This window comes from Oratosquilla oratoria, chromosome 26 (assembly GCF_046742065.1).
Source record: "Oratosquilla oratoria isolate Oo_2021 chromosome 26, ASM4674206v1, whole genome shotgun sequence".
Classification (NCBI taxonomy): domain Eukaryota; kingdom Metazoa; phylum Arthropoda; class Malacostraca; order Stomatopoda; family Squillidae; genus Oratosquilla; species Oratosquilla oratoria.
In genome coordinates, this window is record NC_134802.1 from 6,608,633 (window position 1) to 6,621,895 (window position 13,263).

General features: G+C 39.2%; 1 protein-coding gene across 13 annotated transcripts in view; it reads right to left on the reverse strand.

Annotated features, from left to right (window-relative positions):
• Positions 1–13,263, reverse strand: part of LOC143039374 (uncharacterized) — a 1,426,499-nt gene that overhangs the window by 261,060 nt on the left and 1,152,176 nt on the right. For all 13 annotated transcript variants that reach the window (XM_076209287.1, XM_076209284.1, XM_076209291.1 and 10 more), the window contains one exon: positions 7,022–7,186. In XM_076209287.1, coding sequence (XP_076065402.1) covers positions 7,022–7,186 — 165 coding nt within the window. The remainder of the gene's footprint in view (positions 1–7,021; positions 7,187–13,263) is intronic.

Here is a 13,263-nt window from a genome sequence, read left to right on the forward strand (position 1 = left end):
TATATGGATGTTATTAGTCCTTGTTTCATAATATCTGGGCCCATACCTTCATCTAGGGATTGTCTCCATATTATGTGCAGTATGGGCGTGAGTTCCTCCTTGCAGGCTATTAGAAGGGGTGCTGCCATGCCATCTGGCCAAGCTAAGGATGAGGATTTGAGTCCCTCTATTGCCCTCACAATGTCCTTGCTGGAGAAGTCAAGGTCACATAGTGTACCCTCCCTTGAATCAGAAAATAAAATTCTGGGAGAATCTAACACCTTGTTGGCAAAGGGTATGCTGAAAATGGATTTGTACTGTTTTCTTAGTTGTTCAGTTATCAGGTAGTGTATCACGTCTGCAACATCTGCTCCAAATAGGGGGTCCAGGTTGTCATTACCTTGCTCTTGTGTTTTCTTGGCCTGGTACTTGGTGATGACGGCCACTGGGTCAGCCATGTCAGTTTAATCTGTGTGTGTCTGTCTGGTTATGAGGTCATCTACAGTCTTGAGTCTAACCTGGACTATCTTGCCAACATCACTCTCAAGAAGGATATCTATTCCTTTTACTAGAAGCTCCGCTACTCCTACTTCAACGCTCACTGTCTGACCATCTATCTCAAGTAACACCTTAACTATGGGTGCTAATGTCATCATTCCTCTGGCTAATCCCATGGTGAACTGACCTATGTGCTTATTTTCTAACCCTGGTATCGCATTTGGCCTCACAATGGTGCAGGATGTCCCTGTGTCTCACAGAGGCTTGACCACATACTTCCTTTCACTCCCCTCTATTCCTGCCTTGGCATCTTTCACATAAGGTAGCCACTCTTGGCTGACTCCTGTTTTTTCCATCTCATCTGACCTATTTCCATCTACACAGCAATTGCTATCTTCCTTCTTGCCTGCTACTCCCCTCTCCTCTGTCTTGCTGTCATCCCTTTCTTGTCTTTAGTCTTGTGTGTCCCCTTTGTTTCCATCCCATGACCAAAGGCTACACAGGTGTAACATCTACTCTGATTCACATCCCTCCTGTTTCCTTCTGCACACATTATTTCCTGTCTAGTTTGCTTGCTTCCCATGTCTTGTCTTACCTTTGTTCACCTAGCCTAGCATAACAATCCTAAGTTCTATGCCCAAATCTCTCACATCTGAAACATTTGACTGCCTTTCTCCAACTATTCCCAACTTGTGGTCTCACATATCTCTGACTCGGAATTGCATACACACCTCTGTTCTCACCCTTCTAAATTTTTATTATGCCTTTCTTCCTACCTTCACTTGTTTTTAGCGCAAATTTTTCTGCAAAACTCACTTGTAATAACATCTCACATTTTGGCATGGTCACATATAGCCTAGCCTCATTGCTCAGTAAGTCAAGGAATTGTTCGATTGCTATCACTTTCAATGCCATTTCTAGATTTTTTACATTTTTTGCACACATCCATTTGTCTAGGTCACCCCTCACATTCCTGGCTAGATCCATATATCCATGACCAATATCCTTCCTAACTTCCCCAAATTTCTTTCTGAAATACTCTGGGGAAATCTTATATGCCTTTAATATTTCATTCTTAATCTGATCATAATCATATATGCCATCTCTATAAAACACTGTATTTACCTAGTTGTATTTTGCGGGAAGGGGAGCTACGCTTGTGGTATCCCACCTTTGTATCTTGCAGTGTCTAGTTTGCTTTTAAACTCATGAATGGTTTTTGCGCATACTATTTCATTGTCCAGTTTGTTCCAAGTGTCTACCACTCTATGTGGAAAACTGTTTTTCTTCATTTCTCTTCTATAGCTGTTTTTTTATTTTCTTTCCATGTCTTCTTGTGCTTCTCTTGTCCCAGTTTAACAAGTCCTTTCTATCAAGTATTTCTGTGCCCTTCATGATTCTGTAGATGGTCAGTAGGTCACCTCTCTTCTTTGCTCCAGAGTCGGTAACTCCAGTTTAGCCAGTCTCTCTTCATATGACAAGTTTGCAAGTGCAGGTGCCATTTTTGCTGCTGCTCTTTGGATTCTTTCTATTTTCTTTCTATTCTTTTTGGCACTGGGTGACCACAAAGTTGCCGCATATTCTAGTCTAGGCCTTATCAGTGTGACCAATATCTTTTTAATCATTTCTTCGTCCAAATATGTAAATGACACTTTTATTGATCTTAGCAACTTGTAGGATTCTCCAACAATTTTGTTTATCTTTTTATTATAGGACAAGTCGTTTGAGATAATTACACCCAAATCTTTTTTGGATCTCTCCTTCTTTACCTCCTTAGTTCCAATTTTATATTGTCCTGATATTCTGGTTTTGCTTTTTCCAAACTCCACTATGCTACACTTGTTAATATTGAAGTCCACTTCCCATTTCTGACTTCAGTTCCATACCTTATTTAGGTCTTCCTGCAGTGATTCACAATCCTTTTCAGTTTTTACTTTCCTTAACAGTTTGGCATTGTCTGCAAAGAAGCTCATGTAACATTTCACATCATCCATGTCATTCACATAAATAGCAAACTTTATTGGAGTCAATACAGATCCTTGCAGTACTCCACTGATCACCTCTTTCCAACCTGAATATTTTTCTCTGAGCACTACTCTCATCTTTCTACCAATCAGGAAGTCCTCCATCCATTTTAGTAGGTTCCCTTGTATCCCTCCTATATGTTTGAGTTTTTTAAATAATTTTTTGTGTGGTACTTTGTCAAAAGCTTTTTGTAAGTCCAGGAGGGCACAATCAGCCCATCCATTCCTTTCTTGCACTATGTCTATTAATCTTGAGTAGAAACATATCAAGTTTGTGGTACATGATCTTCCTTGTCTGAACCCAAATTGTCTTGGGTTTATAATATTGTCTTACAGGTGTTTTACCCATCTATTCTAGATGGTTTTCTCACAAATTTTGGCTATAGTGCTTGTTAGTGAGACTGACCTGGTACACTGTGTACACAATTAAGGTTTTGTGGGTTAAGCTAAATCTGTTAGCATTGCTGATCAGTTCTTTTATCCATCCTACCTGTTTCACTATGCCTTCAAATGTAGAAAAGAATAATTCTGGATACCTTTCAGTAATTTTTGGGATAAGGAGTTGCTTTTATGATACTCTCCACAACACTTCCTTCACTACTCACTCCCACTGACCGTTGTGCAGGCTGTCCTGCTCGAAATCCTATTTGTTTCCCTTTGAGACTTTGTCCCTTGTCTAGGGTACACCTCACTGTGTGATTCAGTTCTAGGTTCCCTACTTATTCTAACTCCACTCCCATGGAAGTCTTTCATCTTCAACTCTAACTTCCTCCATGTAATATATCTCTCTTATCCTTGGTAATCCTTCAACTATCTGATTTTCTCTCCTGTCATCCTCCCTACTATGATATCTGCCTTTTACCTGTGAGAATTCCTGAAAGTCACACAATTCTGCTCCCAGTCTTTGGTTGATTTCATTGTGTCTCATTCCACCTTCAAATCTATTTTCCTCCATGTAATATCTCTCACCTATCCTACCTTTACTACTGTTATCCTCTGTGTCATTATATATGTCCCTTACCTGTGGGAATTCCTCAAAGCCACGAAATTCTACTCCCTGTCTTCGATTGATTTCATCATCTACTCTGCTCTCACTGATATTGACTCTCACATCATAATTCCTGTCACTCCTGTCATCTCTTGCATCATATCTCTTGTTTCCGTCATCTCTTACACTATAATATCTCTTATTCCTATTGTTTCCTACATCATATTTCTCTCTTCTATCATCCCTATTGCTTCATACATCATAATAGCTCTCTCTTCTGTTGTCTATTATATCATAATGTTCCTCTCTCCTATTTACCTAGTTGTATTTTGGGGGAAGGGGAGCTATGCTCGTGGTGTCCCGCCTTTGTATCTCGCAGTGTTTAGTTTGCTTTTAAACTCATGAATGGCTTTTGTGCATACTATTTCATTGTCCAGTTTGTTCCAAGTGTCTACCACTCTATGTGGAAAACTGTTTTTCTTCAGATCTCTTCTGTAGCTATACTTTTTATTTCTTTCCATGTTCTCTTGTGCTTCTCCTGTCCCAATTTAACAACTCCTCTCTATCAAGTATTTCTGTGCCTTTCATGATTCTGTAGATGGTCAGTAGGTCACCTCTCTTCTTTGCTCCAGAGTTGGTAACTCCAGTTTAGCCAGTCTCTCTTCATATGACAAGTTTGCAAGTGCAGGTGCCATTTTTGCTGCTGCTCTCTGGATTCTTTCAATTTTCTTTATATTCTTTTTGGTACTGGGTGACCACAATGTCGCCGCATATTCTAGTCTAGGCCTTATGAGTGTGACCAATATCTTTTTAATCATTTCTTCGTCTAAATATGTAAATGACACTTTTATTGATCTTAGCATGTTGTAGGATTCTCTGATAATTTTGTTTATCTGTTTGTCATAGGACAAGTCATTTGAGATAATTACACCCAAATCTTTTTTGGATCTTTCCTTCTTTACCTCCTTAGTTCCAATTTTATATTGTCCTGATATTCTGTGAGAATCCCTCAGTGTAAGAGGCCGGTAGTTGTACGAATGGTAATCAGGTGAAATACATGCTAAGTCAACAATTCAGACTCGACGCCTGCTCGCCTGTTGTTTGATAACATCGAAGGCGACGTTATGTCTATGTAAACACCGACGGAGGTGACTGTTTTATAATCGATGATATAATCAAAACTCTGTAAGCGCAGGTTAGCTTCGTTTGACTAATGCTGAGGTAAACGATATTGCTAGTGGCATTGCAATGGCTTTCCGGATTGGAGCAAGGTGGAGGAAGGAGAAAAATTATTGGTGCATGAATTCAAAGTCACGCCCATAAGGAGTGACATTTATTTGAGAAGTCAGAGGAGATTGGATTAGAAAAATTAGTGACGTCAGACGAAGGTAGCTTAGCGTAGGATACGGGGATCTCGGGAGACGATGTGGGGAGACGAGAGAGAGAGATCCTGAGTGTAACAAGACTGTGAAATTACAGTGAAAGAAGAAAAGTACAATTTCTTTACCCCAGGACTGATTTGAAGTACATGACAAGAACTAGGCATGGGGCCTAATGAACTTGGAAACTAGCGAGACTAAAGGAAACTAGGCATGGGGCCTACTACTTAAAAGTACTGGAAAACTACTGGAAAACTTATAAGAAAAGACGTGAGGGGAAATTAAGTGACTACTAACAGAATAGAGGGAGAGGTCTGACAGTGGTGACAGTGACTACAAGGGGAGGTGAAACTCAGAGTCATGACTATTTTCAGAGCTGCTTGAAGTATTTGAATGAGAAATCCTTTATATGAAATCATACTTTGGTCACAATGAGTATGGCGGGTACTGTATGTAAACAAATATGGCGGACATGCCTCTGTTTATATGACTGATAATGATTTGTATTCACTTGGCATCCTAACTTCTCTACTTTTTTTTCTATATTTCCTATTTCTTCTCGAGTATTTTGCACACACCAATTTCTTTATCCAGTGAAGGAGAAAACTTATCCCAGAAAGGAGGCCCCCATTTATATGTCAAGAACTATAATCTATATTTGAGTTGACATATCAAATCTCAGCCATGATCTGTACAGGTCCTACAATACAGTCTCTAGTATGACTATTTGCCTTTTTTAAAAGTATCAATTCCGTTTCATAAGGATAAGGAAAAGGTGGAGTGCAACTAATTTGATTTACATAATACAAACAAGATTATTGACTTACAATGAAGTTGGGTGTGAACAGAGTGTGAGTGCATGAGTCAGAGAGACTCCATTGCCCACGCATCTAATTCATACTACAACTGCACAACATCAGTGCCAAGAAAGATGTTGATGTGTGCCTACTTAAACCTATTCTAACACAGTTTGCCCAGCTCCACACACTCTTTCTACTTCATTATTTGTGTGTGAAGAGGGCTTACAGATGGGGAAAATTAAGTACATATATGAGGATACTACTTTGTAGTCATCTTGTTTACCTGTCCTCTGACCTCTGAGGGGAGAGGGCTCCAGTTTTGTACTCCTCCACCACTAACTTGCAAATCTCCTGCAACTAGTCATTCTTAAGTTACTTATGTTTATAATCCTCCATCTTATTATCAATTTAAAGTAACCTAATATCATAATCAATCTGCTAAAAATGGCAAGCACTATGGCTCTAGCTAGGAAGTGGCTTATGGCGCCATACCCAGGTCCCTTTGTGTCAGTGATGCATCATGAAACATGACAACCCCCTTTCTCAATGCACTTTTGCTAGCAATGAGCACAGGGCTGTGAATGGCTGTCCAGAGTGCAGTTTGTTACTCACATCTCTATTACCCCTCCAAAATTGATTGACCCATCTCTTAGCCACATTGACATCAACTGTCTCAGCACCATAAACATTCACCAAATGCCGATGAACATCATTTGGTTCCACTTCTGCATGGAGGAATTCAGTGATGCATCTCTGCTTCTGATTCACATCCATGACAGGGATTACTTTATTAGACTATTACACTGTCAATATCTGCAACAGAGATGAAAATTTCAGGTTCAGTCATCATAACAATGACATTAACAATCCCCATGGTGGGAAAAAAAAAAAAAAAATAGGAGGCATTACTTTTGGAACTTTTCTATTATAATCACACAGAATATACTGAATACTTCATCCTACACTGCCCACTCTAGTTTTATCTTTAAAACAACACAGTATATCTTTCTTGAATGATATAAGCCAACTCAATGGCTCTTGCTGGTTACCTGAAAAACACTGGTCTCCTGAAAGAGACCTGGGGTAATGGATTAATTTATTTAAAGTCAGAAGAAGAGTACACATAACTTCAAAGTATTGTGAAATAAACAAGAAGGAAATAAAAATTAAGAACATATCCACACAAATTGGTATTAAAGAAAAAGAAGAGAAAAATCTACAAATCTAAAACCTAGAAGAAAAAATCTGATGCCTGAAGCTTATATCATCTTTTGCCACCCATAACCCTACTATACAAATAACTTTGCAATGGCTACACCACCATCTATACATTCAACAATAGCAAATACTCACAATAGTTTCATCTCCTAGATACTGAATGATCACAATCCCTTGTCTATGTCCAAGAAGAGGTAAAGTCGAAGTCTGTGTTGTAACATCCATCAGTCTTTCCCATACAATGCGTCTGAAGGAATCTGACTTGGTGCCATCTTCTGAATTCATTGAAAAGAATCTTGTCTGAAAAAAAAAAAAAAAAAAAAAAAATCTTTATCAATGAAATCAATACACAAAATTAAGAAACAACACATACATTTAAAGTAATCAGTACTCTGAATGCATATTCATGTCCTGTAAGTACACTCTTATGTACACCACTCTAATTACACTTTGTTCTTTTTTTCTGTCAGAAGGCAAGTAAAAAGCATTTGTAGAAGCTACAGAAAAAAATCAACCCCCAACTAAATATTCAAACTCATAATTAACCCAAACACACACACAAAAGGAAACACCTAGTTGTAATTACGAAAGAGTAGTTGTGTTTATTGAGTGACCAAAATGGTAAAATAAAGAAGAAAAAGTGAACCAACAAAGAGAGGTTTGGACATGAGCAGAGTCGAGTCACTGCTGGGGGGTAATACCAAAAAAATCATGCATGATTGATAGCCCAAAATCAACTCAAAGGTGGGACATCAATGTTTTTTCATAATTTCCAAAAGAAAGAGGATTATTAGGCAGAGGTTTAGATGTAGAAAGAGAAACTAGGTATAAAAATGTACTAAGAAATTGGGATATTGCTGATTTGATGGAGGAATTAATAATTTGAAAGATGAATATAGGGCAATGTACAGAGAGATAAACCAACTACAAAGAGCTAGTGATGAGATGAACAAAGAGCATAATGATCTAAAAAACGAATTAAATATAGTCAGAAGTGATAACAAAAGAATGTAAAATTAAGATAAAAGTAAAAATGAGGTATTGAAAAAAGAAGTCAAAGAATAAATGAAAGCAGTTACCAAGAAAGTAAGAGAAACAATTAAGGAGATGGATCTCCTAGAAATAAAGAATTGATGGAAGCTAGAACAAGAAAATCACAAAATAACCTTTAAAGAAATAGTAGAACAGCAGGTAGAGGAAAATGCTAAAGAAACATTAATTAAAGAAAAGGGAAACTGGGTAAGAGACACAGTGGATAAAAAAAAAGTGCATTGTAGTTTATGGTATTAAAGAAAAACATAATGTACACAGATACCAAAGAGAAAAAGAAGAGAGAGAAATTGCAAAAGCAATTCTGAAAGAGATACAACAGGAGGGACTGGTAATGGACAAAGAGATAGAAGTACATAGAATGGGACAGTAATATAGAGAAAAACAAAGTAGGCCACTAAAAATCAAACCAAGGTCTCAAATGATAGCTGAAGTACTATCAAAAGCAGCAAAGATGGCAAATAGGGTACAAAAATGTATGGATAAAAAAGGAAATGAGGAAAGAGAGAAAAGACGCTTAGAAATTAAGCAAATAAAAAACAAGAGAAGAACGGAGACTGAAAGGAATGAGTTTTTTTGGAGAGCACAGGACCTGAGGCCGAGAAAATGGTACATAAAAAAATGTAATAAATGAAAAAAAGAGAAGAAAAGAAAACAAGGAAAAATAATATAGACATAGACATACAAACAGACATATAAAACATACATAAACATAGACATATAAAATAACATAGACAGCATGATTTCAAGATTAAATGAATTAAATGACTATCTGTCAGTACAGAAACCAGGCATAATGGGAATTGTGGAGACAAAATTAAAAGGTCCACTACTGTAAGGACAGGAATTTTGAAGGGATATTATTTTTGGAATTTCGTTTTATTTATCTATTTATTTATTTGAGTGTTGACTTGAGAGACTGGGTAGTATGGACGTTGTGACGGTTTTACTCAACCAAGAAGCAAAGTAGAAAATAGAGCCTTAATAGACCATGAATTTATTCTATTCTATGTCTGCCCATCAAGATGTGTTGGCAAAGAGCCTTACTATAGTCATTGAAGAAAAACATACAATAGGAGATAGCTACAAATATATTTCAGCTGATTTTGGTTCAACTAATCTTCGAGGCGACATTAGAATGTTCTCGAACATAGCGGGCGCACCGTAGCTCCGCCCACCCGTGACGTCACTGACACGTTCGGACAGAGGCGTACACTAAGGCCATTAATTTTAAGAGTAATAGGAAAAATTCCCAACTTTCAGTTCAGGATTCCACTAGAGAAATAGTTTAGGGAGAGATTGTAGCAGCTAGGGGCTGTGTTGAGAAGCGAAATGAAGTTTTACGAAATAATACAACAGGGAGGTTAGTAGTTTACCCATAGATACGAACACATAGCCGTCTCGTTTTTTTTTTTTGTGCGCAGCTAAAATTTTAATCTGATGCCAAAAACTATCCCGATAACAGGTATGGGTACGTTCTGTAAGATTAATGAAAATAAATGTCAATATGTGAGTTAAATGATATAGTGCAGATATAGTAGGTAGATAGTTATTATTATTATTAAGTTTTGAATCTGATGCCAAAAACTATCCCGATAACAGGAAAAAAAAAAGGGTTTAAGGGAGTGTACTCCACAAACACTTTGAGTGGAAGGAGTTAGACGGTGTCACGCATATATACATTAGCTATGAGAGTGTAATCCTTAGAGTACAATTCTGTCTGTGATCGTTCTCTAATAAGAATACGGGGTTGAAGGTAGACACAATATTGTAAGTAGACTTATACAGTGACCGGAAGGTTGGAGCGTAAATAACTACGTTTTTCCACGTGCCTGTGACCTTACTTATGATGCCCATAAGCAAAAAAAAAACTGTTATTAAATGTCTCGCATACCCATATATTTTTCATACTGTAAGGATCAATAGATTGTCTAGTTGGAGAAAACCACAATATACTTTTGTATTTTCTTACTATATTTTTGCTTCAGTGTAATAATTAACACATAGAAAACCTTCACTTATATTCTTTTACTACCCCACTTGGGCATAGGCCTTTTCGCTACCCAGAACCAACCCCGAACGACCTGAGGAAAGGGGACGGAGTCAGACGTGAATAACAAGGAGCAGTTTCCATTTATGGTCAGATATATCCATATAGACGATTGGGTGGTGGCAGCGTATACCTTGATTTCTTATTTCCCAAATCGTTCTTATGTGGGTATCTCTGATCACTCCCATTGGAGGTGCTCTTGGTTAAACACTAATCAATCACAGCACCACATTATTGGTGGCCGAGCGGTGGGATTTACGCTATTAACCAACCTGAAGCTCACTTATCTGTGTGTCGACTTAGACAAAGCTTGTGTACCCTGTGGATTGGCAGTACAGTCATCAGAGACAGAATAGATCCTCGGCAGTCACTAAGAGTATAGAAATAGCGGATGAGATTGTGTGGGGAAGTGACGTGTTAAGGTGTATAGCTTTGATGGAACTACACATAATTAAAGGCAGTCAGGTAAAAATGAACAATAAAACGGAATGGGAATCCAATTCGGGAGAGGAAGAAGAGACGAGAGCGAGGATGGAAGATAGACATGAATGGGAATCTAACCCAGGAGGAGCTGTTCTATTGGCCAAATTTAAAGGTAGATGTATGTAATTTTGTAAAGAAATGCATTACTTGTCAGAGGTTCAAGGGTACACAAGGGTTGTCACAGCAATACAAAGAGGTTCCCCCTGCTACAAAGGCAATGGAGAGAATAAACATAGACCTAACGGATATGGTATCCGGGTCGCAGGGATATAGGTATATTTTGACCATAATCGATCACTACAGTAGGTTCGTTAGGTTTTTCCCATTGAGAACAAAACACCACCAACACATACTACACTCCCTAACCCAGTTCTTCGCAGACTACGGGACCCCAGAGAGCATCGTAGCAGACAATGGAGCAGAATTCACCAACATGGCTTTCAAGAAGTTGTGTGGAGAACAGCAAATCACCCTACTCTACACCACCCCATACCACCCACAAGCAAACGGTGTAATAGAACGGATGCATCGAACGTTGAAGAGCATCCTGGCAACACTATGCCAGGGACACCCAAACAAATGGCCGGATCTACTACAAGCCTGTCAGAGGAAGATGAATGGAGCCACACACACCTCCACCGGACATACTCCCTATTTCGGCTTCTTCGGAAGACACCCACCCCGATTGGCCGGTCACAGACTCCCAGGTGTAGAGGGAACGGAAGATGAAACAGAGGTCGCTCATCAAATCATCCGAGAAACCCACCGTAAGATGACAATGGAGTACCGGAGTGTGGCAAACCGCAGGAGAGGCAAGCAGAAGGTGGAAGTGGGATCTTTAGTATGGATCCGGAAGGAAACTGCTATACCAGGTATCTGCCGCAAGCTGAACCCCAAGTGGGAAGGGCCCTACAGAGTGGTGGGGGCATTAGCAGGACACAGTGTATACGAACTAAGAAATCCCTTCACGGGAAAGGAGACAAGGAGAGCTGCTGCTCAAGTGAAACCTTACTTTGGTTCCGAAGAGTGCTTGGTGGAGCCTGTTGAAAAAGAGTTCCACCCAGACCCGGAAGTGGAAATACTACCACCGAGGATGCGTCGTGCACCAAGACGGCTCATCGAGGAATGCTGAAGAAATCAACTGGAGCAACCCGACCAGTTGGTGCCATATCTAGTGATTTAAGGTGCTAAGATGACAGTAGTTAACTGCAATAGGAAATGTAGGGATCATATCGTGCCAGTATATGTCCAAAGAAAAACGAATGCTCGTGCAAATTAATGCAAAGGTGCCCTCAATGTTCCTATATATTGGACCATAAGGCTTAAATGTAACCCACCTATACTTTTATACATGTGTAAGGTTGAGATGTCCTAGGATTAAGGATGCATATATTTCATATGTTGTAAAAGGAAATTTCAGCAACAGCCAGGTGAAGGAACTAAATGTCAACTTAGGGGGAGGATAAAGAAGTCAATATTAGCCTAGGAGAGGGACTACAAACGATGGTTAGCGAGCACTTTCATTCGGAGTAGTATTGGAAAATGGGGAAATTCTTTAGCTCGAGTTGGGGTCATGAACCCAACTCAAATTCACAATTGCCCGCTTGACAGGGGTGTAGGACTTCAGGACCTGGTGGACAATCGCCGATTGCCCAGAGGTGAGCCCACAGAAGGGGAAGTAGTGTGCCACCCATGGGGCGAATCCACAAGAGAGAGTCGTGGCTTAGCTCGGTCGTGGCGGCTATGCATGTCCAGTCAAGTATTAGGTAAGAGGTTAATTGGGGAATCCAGCCAATACGAAGGCTGATGGAAAAGTCCACGGAGACATCCACAGTAAATTGGTGTACCCCCGGGTCACCTGAGATTCGTACACCTACGAGTGTGCTGAGGGGAGAGTGCCTCGTCAAGCTATCAAAAGGATAATCGCTCTCTGATGACAGGATGGATTTTTTTTTCTTTTGCAGGGGGATTTGGACCACACCAAATAGAATCCTTCACGTGATGTTGCGGAATTTTTCTTACAGGGGGGCGTAGGGCCGTGTAAGGACAGGAATTTTGAAGGGATATTATTTTTGGAATTTCGTTTTATTTATCTATTTATTTATTTGAGTGTTGACTTGAGAGACTGGGTAGTATGGACGTCGTGACGGTTTTACTCAACCAAGAAGCAAAGTAGAAAATAGAGCCTTAATAGACCATGAATTTATTCTATTCTATGTCTGCCCATCAAGATGTGTTGGCAAAGAGCCTTACTATAATCATTGAAGAAAAACATACAATAGGAGATAGCTACAAATATATTTCAGCTGATTTTGGTTCAACTAATCTTCGAGGCGACATTAGAATGTTCTCGAACATAGCGGGCGCACCGTAGCTCCGCCCACCCGTGACGTCACTGACACGTTCGGACAGAGGCGTACACTAAGGCCATTAATTTTAAGAGTAATAGGAAAAATTCCCAACTTTCAGTTCAGGATTCCACTAGAGAAATAGTTTAGGGAGAGATTGTAGCAGCTAGGGGCTGTGTTGAGAAGCGAAATGAAGTTTTACGAAATAATACAACAGGGAGGTTAGTAGTTTACCCATAGATACGAACACATAGCCGTCTCGTTTTTTTTTTTTTTTTTTTTTTTTTTTGTGCACAGCTAAAATTTTAATCTGATGCCAAAAACTATCCCGATAACAGGTATGGGTACGTTCTGTAAGATTAATGAAAATAAATGTCAATATGTGAGTTAAATGATATAGTGCAGATATAGTAGGTAGATAGTTATTATTATTATTAAGTTTTGAA